Source organism: Sus scrofa, chromosome 11 (genome assembly GCF_054392235.1).
Source record: "Sus scrofa isolate SSC_HxYL_T2T_F1_AM1 chromosome 11, Sscrofa_HxYL_maternal_Yorkshire_Landrace_v2.0, whole genome shotgun sequence".
NCBI lineage: Eukaryota > Metazoa > Chordata > Mammalia > Artiodactyla > Suidae > Sus > Sus scrofa.
The window spans coordinates 24,062,757-24,080,387 of record NC_139393.1 but is presented as its reverse complement, the minus strand read 5'-3'; the positions used below and the strand labels follow the sequence as shown (position 1 = coordinate 24,080,387).

General features: G+C 44.9%; 1 protein-coding gene across 35 annotated transcripts in view; it reads right to left on the bottom strand.

Annotated features, from left to right (window-relative positions):
• The window catches only part of ENOX1 (ecto-NOX disulfide-thiol exchanger 1), a 658,487-nt gene that overhangs the window by 274,397 nt on the left and 366,459 nt on the right, over positions 1-17,631 (bottom strand). For 2 of the 35 annotated variants that reach the window (XR_014819509.1, XM_021065347.2), the window contains exon 1: positions 13,261-13,448. The exons of 32 other annotated variants lie outside the window; for them this stretch is intronic. Coding sequence is in view for 1 of the 3 variants with exons in the window: in XM_021065347.2 (XP_020921006.2) it covers positions 13,261-13,318 (58 nt within the window). In the remaining 2 variants the exon portion in view is untranslated. Of the gene's footprint in view, positions 1-13,260; positions 13,449-17,631 lie in introns of those variants that run through there. One more of the 35 variants, XM_084981829.1, reaches the window with a different exon arrangement.

Here is a 17,631-nt window from a genome sequence, read left to right as displayed (position 1 = left end):
TAAAAATGAATGAAACGTGTTTTGAAAGAAAGAAACAAACAAAAAACCCCAGGAGTTCCATTGCGGCTCAGTGGGTTAAGAACCTGAATGGTATCCATGAGGATGTAGGTTTGATCCCTGGCCGCGTTCAATGGGCTAAGGACCCAGCACTGCCACAAGCTATGGTGTAGGCCAAAGATGCAGCTTGGATCTGGTGCTGCCATGGCTGTGGTATAGGCTGGCAGCTGCAGCTCTGATTCGACCCCTAGCCTGGAAACTTCCGTATGCTGTAGGTGCAACTGCAAAAAACAGAACAACAATGGAAAACAAAATGAAAGTGTTTCAAGCATTGACAACACTAAACAAAGACACCGAGGTGGAAAGTGCATGGCATAGTACGGAAATGAGTGTTTTTGTCTGCCTGGTGCTTATGGGGCAAGTGGTGAAATGGTGGGGAATGATGCTGAAAAGATACATCACTAATTATTAGAGAAATGCAAATCAAAACTACAAGGAGACACCATCTCACACCAGTCAGAATGGCCATCATTAACAAGTCAGCAAACAACAAATGCTGAAGAGGGCGTAGAAAAAAAGGAAATCTCCTTCACTGTTGGTGGGAATGTCAATTGGTACAACCACTATGGAAAACAGTATGGAGGTTCCCCAGAAAATTAAATATAGAACTACAGTAGGATCTAGCAATCCCCCTACTGGGCATATATCCAGACAAAACATTCATTCAAAAAGAGACATGCACGCCTATGTTCACTGAAGCACTATTCACAATAGTCAAAACATGGAAACAACCTAAATGTCCACCGACAGATGAATAGATTAAGAAGTAGTACATATATCCAATGGAATACTCTTCAGCCATAAAAAGACAAAATAATGCCATTTGCAGCAACATGGATGCAACCAGAAGTTTTCATACTAAGTGAAGTAAGACAGAAAGAGAAAGACAAATGTCATATGATATCACTAACATGTGGAATCTAAAATATGGCACAAATGATCCTACCTACAAAACAGAAACAACTCTCAGACATGGAGAGCAGACTTGCAGTTGCCAAGGGGACAGAGTGGGATGGACCAGGAGTTTGGGGTTAGTAGGTGCAAAGTATTACATTCAGAATGGATAAGCAATGAGGTCCTACTGTATAGCACAGGAAACTATATCCAATCTCTTGGGATAGAATATGATGGACCATAGTATGAGATAGTATATAATGTATGACTGGGTCACTATGCTGTACAGCAGAAATTGACACAACCCTGTAAATCAATTATATAACACTATAAACCAACTATACGCTCATCAACTACATACATATATATATATGGGGCCAAACTAAGGAGTCTGATCTCCAGAGGCCATGGGGACCAAACAGAGTGTTTTAAATTGGGAGCGGTGGGGTCAAATTTGTAATTTAGAATCCTTCTTGGGGAGGGGGGGAAGTAAGGGACAGTTTACACTGAAAGAAGCACAAGGAGGGTAACTCCAAAATAATTACTAGAGAACCAGGCAAGATAGGGCTGTGGCAGTGGAGACAGAGAGGGGGTTAGATTTGAGAGAGATTTCTGGAGATAGAAAGATAGGACTTGGGGAGCAACCGGAATATATAGGTGATTGGGCAAGAAGGTCACATTCAAAAATGATTCCCAGGTTTCTGGCTCAGGGGGCTGGTGGATGAAAGGAAGGGATTTCCAAGGCACCAGAATAGGTAAAGTAGTAAGTTTAGCTCCCACGGAGGGAAGCATGAGCTTTCTATAGAGCAGTCAAATGCTTCTGTTACCAAACTTACATAATAAACAAAGGTGTGTGTGTCCTCGCTCTTAGTAGCCACGGAGGGAGCCTCTGTGCTCGGCACACCGTGATTCTCTGCCCTTGAGGGACACCAGAATCATGTGAGGAGGTTTTTACAAATGCACATGCGGGTCTCCACCCTCAGATTTTTAAACCCTCAGTGGATCTGATGTGAGGTTCAGGTATTGTTGTAAGTGGCTCCAAAACAGATTCGGATGTGCATCAAAATTTGACACCCACTGTAGCCTATAGTCAAAGACTAGCAGATGGAGTCATTAAAAGGAGAAAGGGCTGGAGAGAAGACTTCCTGAAGTTTCTGAAGCAGTAGCTGGTTGATCCTCTATACTCAGTAGGATCGTTAGCTGGCAAGTCTGTAAAATGACCGTTTCGATCTTCCAGTCTTAAGGGTTCATGAATGTGATGTTAGGGAGTCTCTGGCTTCCACTCTTGCAGAGAGAGCACTGGCTGAGGGACTGTTGGCCTGACCCACAGAATCTTTTCTTATATCTCTTCCATTATTAAAGACCCTCCTCCCTTAGAGCAACGCGTCTCTTTTAACATTTTGTACATTTGTAAGTATGTATTTTTCTCCATTTGCTTCTCTTTCAATGCTTGTCTCTTCTACTAAAGTTCTATACAGGCAGGCATTCTGTTTCTTTTGCTCACAATTGCGCATCTAGCACCTACCTAGCAAAACGCAGGTGCTCCGTGAATAAATGAGCAATGAGCCAGACTGTTCTTGTGAAAGTGTTTAGGCCACATCACATCACTTGCAATATGCCTGCAGATCTGTCCAGGAGGGTATGACAGACCCAGAAAACAGCTTCAGAAGTAATAAAAACACATACAGCTGCAGAAGACATTTTTAGATTTTTTTTTTCCTCAAGAAACAAAAACAAAACCACCTTTATTCACCAATCCTCTAAACCAGAAACTTGGGAATAGTTTTTGAATATGATTTTCTTGCACCAAGAATCCTAGCATTCTGTAAGGTAGCTAATTGCATAAAATAAATCAAAATTTAAAACAGGGAAATAAATATTGAAAAGGGTGAGATAGGCTCAGGTGTTTAACCTGAGAACCATAATTTAAGCCCGGGTCGTGTTTTTATCTAGATCTAAGAAGTTGCAGACTCCATGTCTGATGAAGCTAGCATTTTCTGTATGATTTGTATGTTAATAATCAGGTCTAACAATTAGGTACAAAAAATAAGTGAATGAAAGAATGAAGGAATGGGAAGCCCCAAAGTTCATATTAACAGAGCAGTTAAAGACATCTATCTAACAGGTGGCTAACTATGAGAGTCAGAAATGTTAAAAACCTCTCTACTAATTGTGAAAAATGTGCTTCTATATGTCTGAACAGTTAAACATTTGCTGACAGCTCTTACTCTGATATTTAACTAACTCATAACATTTTTAAACATTCTACTGCTCTGAGAGGGAATGAGAGTTTTTTTTTTTAAACAAAAGGTTTTTTTAGCCAAAAATGATTGAAATCAGATTTCAACTTTACCTAAACTTTGCCAGGCAAAGTTTAGGTAAATATATGCTACTATTTTTCACATGTACCCTCTCATTTGATTCCCACAATTTTACAGATCAGAAAATGAAAAAGACAGAGGAAGCTTGGATGTATGCTTAAAACTGGAATATGTCAAAAAGTGTTAAGTACAATAATCACTAAAGTATCATGTTGATCCAAGTGAAAATGTATGTTGATAAAGGTATATTTTTATTAAAATAGTATATATAAACTTCAATCACCAAAATGATAGAAGAATACTCTATTCTAATTAATAATCCAATTTGGCTAACTAAGGAGAAAATAATATCATTTCAACTGATATATCAAAAAGATGTTAAGACCAGTGATAAGATATATTGACACTGGAGTTCCTGTTGTGCCTCAGCATGTTAAAAATCTGACACAGTGTCTGTGAGGACGTGGGTTCGATCCCTGGCCTCGCTCAGTGAGTTAAGGATCAGCAACTGTCACAAGCTACAGCGGAGGTCACAGATGTAGCTTGGATCCTGTGTTGCTGTGGCTGTGGACCAGAAATACAATTTACATGCTATCTCACAATGACGGGAAAAGGGTGAAGTTCTCCTTAGATAATTTTTTAAGAATGAGAAATGACACCCTGCCAATAAATTTTTTTTTTTTTTTTGGTCTTTCTAGGGCCGCAACCTCGGTATATGGAGGTTCCCAGGCTAGGGGTCAAATTGGAGCTACATCTGCCAGCCTACGCCACAGCCACAACAACTCGGGATCCGAGCTGCATCTGTGACCTACAACACAGCTCACGGCAATGCCAGACCCTTAACCCACTGAGGGAGGCCAGGACTCAAACCCGAATCCTCATGGACCCTAGTCAGGTTCGTTAACTACTGAGTGATGAAGGGAACTCCCGATAAAGACTTTTTAAAAGTGGAGCTGGGGGGTATCTATGTTTGAAATAAAATTCTAATAAATAAAGATAAGCTTTACTAGTCAATTAAAATTGGGTGGAGGCATCTATGTTGGTCCAGATGTGATGTTCACGAGACAAAGGCCAGATGTGAGAACGATCTCCCGGGAAATCAAACTGCCTAGCTGTCAGGAAGAACTGAACAGAGTGGGCCCAGAGCTTCCATACAAGGAGTTAAAACAAGCAGAGATGAGCCGAGTATGACTGAGTCCCCAGCTCTTTGCAGACCAAAGATCACCTGGGTATTAGCCCAGGCAGGTCTCAGCTGTCCACGAAAAACAAGAGCATGGTTTAGGAGCTGCATTTTTATTTTAAAGTTACTCAACTTTTTTCCCCCAGTATTGTTTACCGTAAAAGGCCAACACCCGAGCATGTTACTGATGCACAGCAGAGCCTCAGTCTAAGAGCACAAGGTTTGGAGTTCCCATCGTGGCTCAGTGGAAATGAATCTGACTAGCATCCATGAGGACACAGGTTCGATCCCTAGCCTTGCTCAGTGGGTTAAGGATACGGTGTTGCCTTGAGCTTTGGTGTAGGTTGCAAATGTGGCTCAAATCCCGAGTTGCTGTGGCTGTGGTGTAGGCTGGCAGATGTAACTCTGATTGGACCCATGGCCTGAGAACTTCCATATGCTGTGGGTTCAGCCCTAAAAAAAAAAAAAAAGCAACAACAACAAAAAAAATATATAAAAATTTTAGGAATAAGTCCAGTGTTTTAAGTAGTCTGTGGAAAAGCATGAAATTCATGCCAGGTGAATACTGAATATAGGAGAACCTTTATCATTCTAAGAAAAATAACTGCTCTATATTAGGCGAATTCTCTGAAAGGTCTGGAAATTATCCTTTTTACTTGGAAAATTATCTCATTTCACTTGGAAAAATGTTTTCTTTAAGCAGCTCCCTTAATGCATTTTAACACGTAATTTGATTTATGGACATTAGATTTACACACAAATTTTCTAGTAGATAAATTTTGCATAAAGCAAAGTGAATTTGTGACAAAAATTTCTAGCCTGTTAAGATGGTGGGAGCAAATAAATGGCCAGGATCGCCACATGACTCCTAATATACGCCTAGTTATATGGTAAAACTTTCCTCTTAAAAATGAGACTGTAGGAGTTCCTGCTGTGGCTCAGAGTGTTACAAACCTGACTAGTATCCACGAGGATGAGGGTTCGATCTCTGCCCTCACTCAGTAGGTTGAGGATCTGGCGTGGCCATGAGCTGTGGTGTAGGTCGAAGATGTGGCTCGGATCCCACACGGCTGTGGCTGTGGCTAGGGCCAGCAGCTGTAGCTCTGATTCGACCCCTAGCCTGGGAACTTCCATCAGCTGTTGGTGTGGACCTAAAAAAACAAACCAAAAAAACCCCCCAAAAGACTCTAAGACACTCTGTTCAGAAAATTTCAGTAGAAATTTTTTAAGGTTTTAAAAAGTATACCTTTACATGGTATACTTTCCAAAACCTCAGAACCCTTATATCAACAGTGCTGGTGCAGACATAATTTGAGTCGACACCGTAAATATGTACAGAACACCTAACACACCTCATCTGTTATGCTCTGAGCAGCTGACGCAAGATGAGTCAGGCACGATCTGCTGGTCCTGCCTTCCAGAAGCCCACAGCTGGGCTGGCAGCACAACCACATGTGTAACTGCTTATAAGGTGCTAGGATTATATTCGAGCGGTATGAATCAAAGGCTCTGGCAGCACAGAATATAGAGTGAGGATTCTGGAGAGGGACATGGGAATTGGAACTTTTGGAGCTGGGTCAGAAAGGATGAAAGAGGAGTTCCCGTAGTGGCGCAGTGGTTGACGAATCCGACTGGGAACCATGAGGTTGCGGGTTCGGTCCCTGGCCTCGCTCAGTGGGTTGACGATCCGGCGTTGCCGTGAGCTGTGGTGTAGGTTGCAGACGTGGCTCGGATCCCGCGTTGCTGTGGCTCTGGCGTAGGCCGGTGGCTACAGCTCCGATTCAACCCCTAGCCTGGGAAACTCCATATGCTGCAGGAGCAGCCCAAGAAATAGCAAAAAGACAAAAAAAAAAAAAAAAAAAAAAAAAGGATGAAGAGCATCTGACCACAGAGGGGAGAGGTAGGGATAAACGGGTCAGACCATCCAAGCCAAGTGTTTATAATCAGACTCTTGAAAGTGTTTTTCTTCAAAAAGATTTAAGTTTGCAAAGTCTAACATGAAATAAAAATCACAAACTGGAGTTCCCTGGTCGCCTAGCATTTAAGGATCCAGCGCTGTCATTGCTGTGGCCCAAAGACTTCCGCAAGCTGCCAGCCTGGCCAAAAAAAATCACAAGCTAGACGGTTTCTTTTACACGAGGCTGCCTTTCTTGGGAGAGAAGAAGGGCACCCCAGATGTTAAGGAGATACATGTAACAAGAAGGAGAGGACTTAAATATCTTGATAGATACAAAGAAGGTAAGACTTTGTCCATAACTGAAGTCACAGAAAGAATTCACCCTGCAGGCCCGCGAGGGAGAAGGGCTACCACTGAAATTAGGAAAAACGTACTGCAAGAATCATGCCTTTTTGGTCTATTGAAACTGCAAGTGAAATTGGTCTCTTTAAGAAAGAGGGTCTTCTTAAACACCATATGATATCGCTTCTATGTGGAATCTCAAATATGGCACAAATGAACCTGTCTGCAAAACAGAAACAGATGCACAGACGGAGAGAACAGACTCGTGGTTGCCAAGGGGGCGGGAGGGGGAGCGGGATGGACTGGGAGTTCGGGGTTGGTAGATGCAAACCATTACGTTTCCAATGGATAAGCAAAACAAACACAAAAAGGGTTCCTGTTGTGGCTCAGTGGCTTAAAAACCCACCTAGTATCCATGAGGATGGAGGGTTTGATTCCTGGCCTGGCTCAGTGGGTTAAAGGATCTAGCGTTGCCATGAGTTGCTGTGGTGTGGGTCGAAGGCAAAGCTCAGATCTGGTGTTGCTGTGGCTGTGGTGTTGGCCGGCAGCTCTGATTCATCCCCTAGCCTGGGAACTTCCATATGCTGCCCTATTTAGGCCTAAATAGGTGCAGCCCTATTTTAAAAAAATAAAAATTAAAAACAATCAGATAAGGAATGAGGTCCTACTGTATAGCATAGGGAACTCTATCCAATCTCTTGGGCTAGAACATGATGCAAGATAATATAAGAAAGGCAGTGGGTATGTGTGTCACTTTGCTGTACAGCAGAAATTGGTACAACATTGTAACTCAACTCTAATAAAAAAAGACAAACTGGGAGTTCCCGTCCTAGCGCAGGAGAAACAAATACGACTAGGAACCATGAGGTTGCGGGTTCGATCCCTGGCCTCGCTCAGTGGGTTAAAGATTGGGCATTGCCGTGAGCTGTGGTGTAGGTTACAGACGTGGCTTGGATCTGGCGTGGCTGTGGCTGTGGCTGGCAGGTGTCACTCCGATTCGACCCCTAGCCTGGGAACCTCCATATGCTGCGAGTGCAGCTCTAAAAAAAGGAAAGACCAAAAAAAAAAAAAAAAAAAAAAAAAAGAAAGAAAAATTGAAAAAAAAAAAACAAGAAAGAGAGGCTTCTAAGAATAAACTCTGCCAACTGCGATTAGCTACAGGGTGTATAAGAGTTTTGCTGTGAGCTGCATCCTATTAATCAGGAGTGAGGAGAGGAGAGACCAAAAATTTTCTTCCTGTCATTTAATCACACTGGCTTCTTGAATGGAGAGGAAGGTAAGGCTGCAGACTTCATGTTCTGTTCTGTGTCCTGCTGCTACAGGGCTACAGGAAGAGGGGAAGCTGGGGGCCCTGGGTAGTCCTGGATATGGGAAGCATTGGGTTGTAATGCTCCATCAAAGCTGCTGCTAAGAGACTGGGTCCACGGAGAGGGCAGACTGATGGTTTTCACAGGGCCTAGAAGCTGACGCAACTGGATTTAAAAACCTAAAGGAAATTTAGCTGGAACCTAAAAACAATAGGTAATATTTTGCTTATTCACTCTTAAATTTTTTTAATTTTATGGCCACATGTGTGGCGTATGGAAGTTCCCAGGCTAGGGGTTGAATCCGAGTCACACCGGCAGCAATTCTGGATCCTTAACCCACTGCCCTGGGCTGGGATCAAAACCACACCTCTGCAACAACGGGAGGTGCTGCAGTCGGATTCTTTTTATTTTGTCTTTTGTCATTTTAGGGCTGCACCCACGGCATGTGGAGGTTCCCAGGCTAGTGGTCTAATCAGAGCGACAGCTGCTGGTCTATGCCACAGCCACAGCCACTCCAGATCCAAGCCTCGTCTGTGACCTACACCACAACTCACGGCAACACCGGATCCTTAACCCACTGAGCGAGGCCAGGGATCGAAGCTGCAACCTCATGGTTCCTAGTCGGTTTCGTTTCTGCTGTGCCATGACAGGAACTCCAGGATTCTTTCTTTAATTTTTTTTTTGCCTTTTTTTTTTTTTTTAGGACCACATCCACAGCATATGGAAGTTCCCAGGCTAGGAGTCAAATTGGAGCCACAGCTGCAGGCCTACATCACAGCCACAGCAACACCAAATCCTAGCCACATCTGTAACCTAGACCACAGCTCACGGCAAGGCCGGGTCCTTACCCCACTGAGCAAGGGCAGGAATTGAACCTGTATCCTCACTGCTCCTAAGTCAGATTCGTTTCCGCTCCACCACAAGAGGAACTCCTGCAGTCGGAGTCTTAACCCACTGAACCACAGCAGGAATTCCATGCTTGTTCACGTTTTATAAAGTGCATTCATTCACACTGGCATTTGTTCAAGGAGGTGTGCAAGCATGTGTAAGAGTGCGTGTGTGCTTGTGTGAGAGAGAGAAGTTAAAAAGACAGACAAGCCACGTGTCTGGATCGCGTTCAGTTTTCTATGAGCCCCTGACAAGCAGAGCCAAGCAGGAAGAATGGATTTAGGGAGTCAGGCCTTGGAAATTGAACCGGCACATTATTCCCCACGTAGAAGGCGGCAGCTTTGGAGAGGTGAACACCCTTGATCCATGCCTCAACTCCCACCCCCTGCCCAAGGCAGGTGGAGGGGCTGCGGAGCTGCCTGGAGACTCAGATTCTAGCTTCCAGATCTCCATCTGCTGCTGATGCGCTGCATAAACTTGGGCTGGTCCCCGTTTTCTCGGGTGGGAAAGAAAAGCCAGGGTTTGCATTACACGCTATACGTGGCTTTCCGCTCCCCAACGGGCCCCAATTCAGTTGCACAATAAGATGTTCGAAAGAAATGGTCTCATCCTTCTGGGTTTTATGTCGTGCCATTTCAGAGCCACTGTAATAACAACAATGCCCCATCTAGTGTCAAAACACGGAATACTGGGTCAGGAGCAGAGAGTGAGGAATAGCTTTTTGGCCCTTCATGGCTCTGCGGCTCTGAATGGCAGTTGGCATAAATGCTGCCCAGGGTAGGGAGAGGGAGGCTCTGTGTCACGTCCCACCTGCCCAACTGGGTGACATGGGACATTTTATTTATTTTACTTGTTTTTGTCTTTTTAGGGCCACACCTGCAGCATTACAGAGGTTCCCAGGCTAGGGGTTGAAACTGGGCTGCAGCTGCCAGCCTACACCACAGCCACAGCAGTATGGGATCCAAGTCACGTTTTTTGACCTACACCACAGCTCATGACATCACCGGATCCTTAACCCACTGAGCGAGTCCAGGAATTGGACCGGCGTCCTCATGGATACCAGTTGGGTTCATGACTGCTGAGCCACGATGGGAACTCCCAACATAGGGCATTTAAAAGAGACTGTGTTTCACAGCTTCCATGTGTGATGGATGACATTAGCACGATAGGATTTTTATTAAGGTGGTGCACTACAGTCATTCCTACTCTTTTTACTTGGCAGCATCTCCATCAACGTAAAAGAGCCTCCTGGGGATGGAGACAGCAGGCGGCACCTTCCCGAGGGAAGATCAGAAGAGATTCTAGGGGTGTTGCAAGCAAGTCACCCGGTTCTGTCATCATACTGAAACCTCGGAGTTCTGCAGGGTTTTCATCCTTCCCTTTTCATTTCTTTCCTTCCAAATGCTCCCAAGAGCAAACGATCTCTGACCTGCTAACAGTGAATCACATGCTCTTCCAAATTCCCAGGATCCCTACGGCGGCTCTGTCCTCTCCTGGCCAAATGCCACCCCACAGGGCAGACACCGAGGGAGGGAACGACTTAAGTCCAGAGACAATGCATGTACAGTTTAGACAAACGACTCTCCTCCTCCTGTGTTTGGCGCTCCTGAGCTTTTTCCCTCTCTATTAAGTGCCAGGGCCATTTCATTTGCTTTTTATATGGCCATGTAAAAAAAAAAAAAAAACACTTCCTTTTGGAATCTGTCTCCCTCTCAGAATACAGGTCAGTTCGGCAGAACAGTGTCTACTGCGTGCCAGACACTGTCTTAATGATGTCTGGGTTGAGAGAACAGAACGAGCCCAAACTCAGAAGTTCTCTGTCGCGCTGCCCGGTTCGCTCTCAGCCTGTGACCTAGGTGGCTGGAAGCACATTGTACTTCCTGTGACCAAGTTCAGCAGAGGAACTGTTCCCCCCGTTTATCACCCTGGCTTCAGCCTCGTTCTTCTGCTCTGGACCCATCCCAGCAAAAGAACGCTCACCTGCTGGTACGGCTGAGGCTCCACTGACGCACCTGCTCGGATCTCTGCTAGCTGGCTGCCTCTGCTCATATGCCTTCTATCTGAACCTTCTGCTCAGGCCCTTGGAATTCTACCTTTACTAGTCCACTGAGACTTTCGTCCAGCCCTCGGCCCTGGCTCTCCAGTTCAGTGTGCCTCTTCTGGACCCACATTCCAAAATCAGCTTGATTCTAAGTCACCCAAACTGTCCTGAATGCCCTCATCACCCAGCCCCACATTCCTGCTCCATGCTCTTCACGTCCATCCTGAGGGCACCGCATCCTTTGAGTTCAGAGTGGTGGTCTTGGCTCCGGTTCCACTGACCTCCAGCCAGACCTGAGAGCCAAATACTGCCGAGTACAACCATTACCTGGTAACCAGCAACTGAGGTAGCTCCTCCAGAAAACTCTCAAAGGAGATTTGCCTTAGAGGGCCACCAGAACACAGTAGTCTCTGATAATGACCAAAGCAAGAAAATATCTAGAATATTTATTGGATACCTAGACCAGTGCCTGAAACACCAGGGGGACTGAAAAATTTCTGGCCAATGATGTAAAGATATCTTTCCAATAATACATGGCAACTATTGAGAGCTATGCTTGGATACTGTAAGCTCCCACCAGACAGAGGATCTGTCTGGGTTTATGTGTGCAGCCTCAGGGTCTGGCAGCCATGCCTGGAACCTAGGAGAAGTGACAAATATTTGGTGAATGAAAATGACTTGGTTGAGAAAAGTATGTTGAAGCTGCTTTTGAGGGATATCTAATCCCAGGATGGTGGGTGAGGCAGAATTTTTGAAGATGCCCAACATAAAACCATCCAATTGGCTAGAGCCCTGACTCTTTCTGCAAGGGCACTTTTGAGGCATTAGCATCTGTGAGTCTATCTGGTGAGTGGGGACCACAACAGGATGGGAATGGGGGGCTCTGTAGGACAGTCTGTGACCTAACATACATTCCCCTCCTGCTGGGATCCTTGGCCCCTGCAGGTTCCACCTGGGATGCAGGAGGTTCTTCTCAGCAACTACTTACTTATTAGCAAAAACAGGCATCTGGGTTTGGGCAAACAGCTCTGAGGTCTGAGACATATCTGGTTTGGGAATCAGCCAGCTAGAGGCCTTCTAATGGAGCCCAATGGAGCTGCCTAAACAGCTGGATGGCAAGGAGCTAAGAATGTCATGCTTTTAGCAATTGGCAGAAGGCTGGTAGTTGAGAGCACTTCTTTATTTATTTTTATAGCTTAAGCTCTCCATACATGTATGGAACCCTACCCTTAGGTCCACCAAGGGTGCCTGATTTTCAAAGTGTCCTAAAAGGCATTCGTGCTCATTTCACACAAAATAGAAAGCATCCATTTTTAAAACACTCACAGCCGTCAAGGGTTTTAATTGAGCAGAAAAGCATACACAGATGTAGAAATATTTAGTCCTAGCTGGGGTGCCTCACAGTCGTCTTCAGAAATCCATTTTCACCAGGGATGCTTCCATTTAAGACAGGAGTGCTCACTGAAAAGCAAACCTACAATGTAAAGGCGCTTGGAACATTATTGAACAAAAGTAATTTCTAGGGCAGCTGGTGCACTGCATTTTAGCCCTGCTTTGATTTTATCCGCATTTGTCAATTAATCAACGTGAGCCTTGTAAAACACGGTCTCTTATTAGTGGAAACAAGCAAGTGCTTGCAGACTTTGAAGGAAAGGTCGCTTAATAATTTGCTAATTGTACGAAGATAGATTTGTTTATTTATTTTTTTTAAAAAAGGCAGACTCTCATGACTATTCTGCATAAACAGAACTGTATTTAAGCTTAAACTTGCTAACTGAAATACGGTCAATGGTTGAGCATCTTTCTTTGTGTATTAAGTAGGGGAGAAAGACTAAGATGGAAAGGAATTAATCGAGCTTCAGGTTTTCGAAATTTATTTTAAGAAGCTTTTTGTTGTCACCTCTGACATTTCAGCGCTTCCAACCTTGAGGCGATGGTTATAAACGAATCAACTATATTTTCTTGGCAGACACGTGAAGAGAAAAAGAGACAAAGCAAGAGAACATGGGAAGTGGAGCAGCACAGAACAGCCGTGCGCAGGGGCTGTGTTCTGTTCCTTTTTCTTTTTTCTTTTCTTTCTTTGCCTCAATTCATCCTTCACGCCCCTCGATGAGATGTCAGCTCCCTCCTTCTCACTGCTGGTTGATTTTAAGTTCAGCAAGTGAGAAAGAAGCTGAGTCCAGTGCTCCCCTGGGGGAAGCCAGGAACACTCGTCACCTCTCCTTGCCACCAAGAAAGCGCTTTCACTGCGTGGCACAGCCTTACCCCCCCCCCCCCACCCACCCAGGGCGCACAGTCACGGACCCAGAGGAAGTTTAAAATGGGGAACATACCTTGGAGAGCAGTTTCTACACTGGGGTCTGCAGGGCTGAAACGAGAAATCCGTACCATCTTAGAAGGATAAGTGAAACTTAGGACGAGGGAGCATGCCTCGAGGCGGGTGTCAGAGTAAGAGTTTTGTACAGAGTTTACAGGGATGACGTTCCTTGAATGGAGATGGCTCTTGGCAGCCGGGCTGGGCAAACTGCTTTGCTGCAGGGCTCCTTTTATAAGAGTTACCAGGCCCGGGTTGCTCTCTGCCTGCTCAAACTGGCTTATCAATCCATTCCATTCCATTCAGTTACTCGTTCTAAAGAAGTCATTATTTCAGGCACATTTCCCTAAGCAGATGCAAACGCTCTTTTCCTGGGTGAGACTCCCCTGGGCAAAATTAGGTTTCTGGGAAAAGGGTCAAGGAGCAGTCAGACAAAATAGCTCCTGAGGAACAAGCCTGTGGTTTTAGGGGACACTGTTACTCGCGGAGGCCACAAGTCAAATTCTGGACACTGCTTTGGGCAGTCAGGTTGAATCTGACAGGGCCAGGGATGGGAAGCAAAATCCTGGTATCTGCAACCAAAGCTGCCTTTTGTGATCATAAAAGGTTTTTTTTTTCCCCCTCCCAGCTTTATCAAAGAGTAATCGACAAAGTTACGTAACGTGTGTATAAACACGATTTGGTGTACCTATGATGAAATAAAAATTCGTACTGTAAGGCAAGATGAGAAAAATTTAAACATAGCGTTTTTGCTCTGCCCACTTGGGCTTCCTCCCTCCCTTCTTGGGGGCCCCGTGCATCTGCTTTACGCATTCAACAGACACCCCCAACCCCTCAAGGGAAGAATGCCTGCTCAACACTAAAGATCAATTTCTCTTCCTCTGGCACCAGCCATGTAATTCCTTAGAAGATATCCTTCCTTTCTCAGTCCTGTAAGGGGTCAGGTGACCCACCACCTGCCTTATACATGCAGACAATCTCTGGTGAATTTTATGTACAATACCAATATCTTCCCCTTAAAGATAGCAACTAGTACAGAATAGGCTAGTCTGATGACTGCAGAGATAATGGATGTTCTCATATTCTCTTAAATACTCATAACCTTACTTACTTTCTTAGCTATGTTGCTTGTATTCTTGTGTTACTTGTATTGTGCTGTATTACTTATATGCTGCCTATTTCATGTGATTTTTATTTCTTGCATTCCCAGATGTGGGGACTGAGCCTTTGATACAAAATAACGATGACCCGGGGACTTGAAACATTTGACTAACTACACAGTTCTGGAAGACCAGGGATGGTAACAATGTAACTCTAGATGTGGGAAGAAACAAGAAGGAACCATTTCCTGGACCATAACAGAGTCTCAGTCCCCTTCCTCATCAAACTGGGCTTTAGGGGACTGGGAACAGGGCCTAGACCAGTAGCAATACATTGAGTGACCTATCGATGAAACCCTTGCTTCGCCTGGGAGAGAGCATTCCTAGCAGACTGGGACACACCGGTCCTGGTGTGCTTCTAAAACCTTGGTCAACGTTAAGTCTGAACAGGAGGGAATCATAAAGAATGTTGATCACCATCCAGTTCTACGAGACCCAAGTCATTAACTCCTGCAGTTGCCAACCTACAGTGCACATTGAAAGGAATTCGGTGCCACGATCAGGATGAAGTACTTGGGGCTCTAGGAAAACCGGCAGAGCCAACCCTTAGATTGCTAAGGACGTCCAGGAGAAAATTTTACAAACTCAGTTCCTTGCATCTTCCCACACTGAGAAAAGCACTACAACCATTAGCCATATTGGTTCTTGGCAAACGGCAGCAACCTTCTACCAAGATGTGTGCTCGGTTGCAAGCACCCCCTTCTCCAAAATCACGTATATACTGATTTTGCCCCTTTCCCTCTTCAGAACCGTTCTCAGAGCTTTCTGACCGTCTCCCAGGCTCTAATCCTCAGGTCAGCCTGAGTCAAACCTCCATTTCTTTCTTGGATTGATTAATCTTTTCCATCAACACATATATATTGAGAAGCGATTATGACAATAAAGTTAGTTAAATATCCATCACCTCACATTTGTGTGTGGGTGTGTATGCGTGTGCGTGTATATATGCGTGTGTGGTCGGAAGGGTTTAGTTTTTTATGGAAGCAAACCTCAGAGCCAAAAAATAATAGAAAATATCCTTGTCCAATATTTCTAGCTAAAAGCTGCTAATCAGATCCTAATTTCTTAATAAACCTGTAGTAAGGGAAAAGTTACTATAAAGTATCTTCTGTTCTCATCTTATCTAACAAATGTGGATTTTTTTTTCTTTTTCTTTGGGGGCCACACCCATGGCATATAGAGATTCCCAGGCTAGGGGTTGAATCAGAGCTGTAGCTGTCTGCCTACGCCACAGCCACACCGGATCCGAGCTGCATCTGTGACCTACACCACAGCTCATGGCAACGCCAGATCCTTAACCTACTGAGCGAGGCCCGGGATCGAACCCTCAACCTCATGGCTCCTAGTCAGATTCATTTCCACTGCTCCACAACGGGAATCCACAAATGTGAAATGTTTTTGAAACACTGTATTTTTTCTCTTTGAGTCATAGGGGGAAACGTCCCTTTTATGTTCATGTAATATTTGCTCTTGTTAATCTCGGCCTCAGTTACCTCACTTCTCTATATGTCAAGATGCTTTTCAAAAGAGAAGATGAGAGGGAAGTGCAAATGCGGGCAAGGAAGCTGCTTGGTGAGGAGGAGCTGCTCCCTGGCAGGAGCTCTTCCTACCTAAAACATACAGACCATATTAAGAAGCCACGGTGGGGGAGGGGGGGTGGAATGAATGGCTGGCGATGGCGGGTTTTCATTTGTTTCCTCGACCTCTCAGAATACTGTAAATAAGTTTGTGCATTCCAATTCAAACAGTTCCATTATCTTGGAGGTCTTAATCATTTCTAATAGCTGTTTCCGAAGCATTCAAAGCTTGCGCTTAAGGAGCATTATTGGCGTTCAACGTAGTCATACTGCATTAAAGCAGATTTACGAGCTTGTTCGTGGTTATCCTTGATCATCCTTATTTAAGAGTGAGTCGGGGCTGATGAGGGGGCTTAAGCATCCTCCTATGTTTTAACCTGTTAGTCATGCTTCACCAGCACATCTGGCTCTGCCGGGCACCCTCGCGCTTCTCCAAATGAAACCAGAGCTGGCAAGGCGAAGGGGAAGGAGTGGCAGGTGGCATTTAACCAGGGGAAAAGGTTTACAAGGGCAGCCTTGTTTTAAACTGGATCCATGGTTTTCGTTTCATTCGGGTATGGTAGGGCCAAGGGATTAGGAGATGCATGTCATTGAAAAGAGAGTTTGCTACTTAGACTTACCAAGAGGAGAGGTGTGCAAAGGCCAACATCAGCCATGCAGGGCCACATGGGGAGGTACCGGGGTTGGTCAGGAGCAGAGGAAATAAGGGGGCAAAGAGCCTTTCCTATGGTTTTTGCAGGGCCATATGATTTAACAGTTTAAATAATGGCAGTCGGTTCTGGGGTTTAGAGAGGACTCCCAATTGTCCAGTCCCTGGCCCGGCAGTGATTGAGAGCAGGCTAGTGTCCTGGACTGTTGGAGCCCCGATAAAAGGGGGCAGGTGGGGGCACAGCCTTGGGACTGGTTTTCCTGCACATCAAAGGCATGCTCCCAGGCAAGCTGTCTGCAATCTCTAGGGATTAAGTAACCTTGGGAAGGGCAGTGCCTCTCTGGCATCTGCAAGACTCTAAGCTGTCAAAATACATCTCATAAGATACAGAAGATAAAAACATAATTAATACAAGCCTATCCACAACACTGCTGCAATAATCCCAACAATAGAGCTTCTCAAACTTTAACGTGTACAAGAATCATCTGGGTGCTGTGGTAAACTACAGATTCTGATTCATTAGATGAGTGGGGCTTGTGATCCTGCACCTCTAATAAAGAAATTGATGATGTTGGGACTATGCTGTGAGTAGGCAGGGATTCAGGATATCCTTGAGTCACCTTGGTATTTATCCAACGCTGCTTTGAACTGGATACTGCTAGGCCCTGAATATCCAGACTCGGCTTGTTTTGCTGGGACAATACCCGCTGCTCTTAGGAAAAATGATGCCAAAGTTACAGGTAAGGGATCTTAGACTCAGGGTGGTTTAGGAACTCGCCTCCGGTCACTTGGCTAAAAGTCAGAAGATATAAATGTATCTGACCTACAAACCCAATTTGTCCCCACCACAATACAAGCACAGATGGTTCCACGCTGATGGAAAATACAAAGACTCTGTTGGTAAAGACCTCATAAAATATAAGGTCTGTGGACTTGAATCATGGCCCATTTACAACTTGACTGTGGGAAGAAGAGAAATTCTGAATGGGGTTCATCATCTCAGG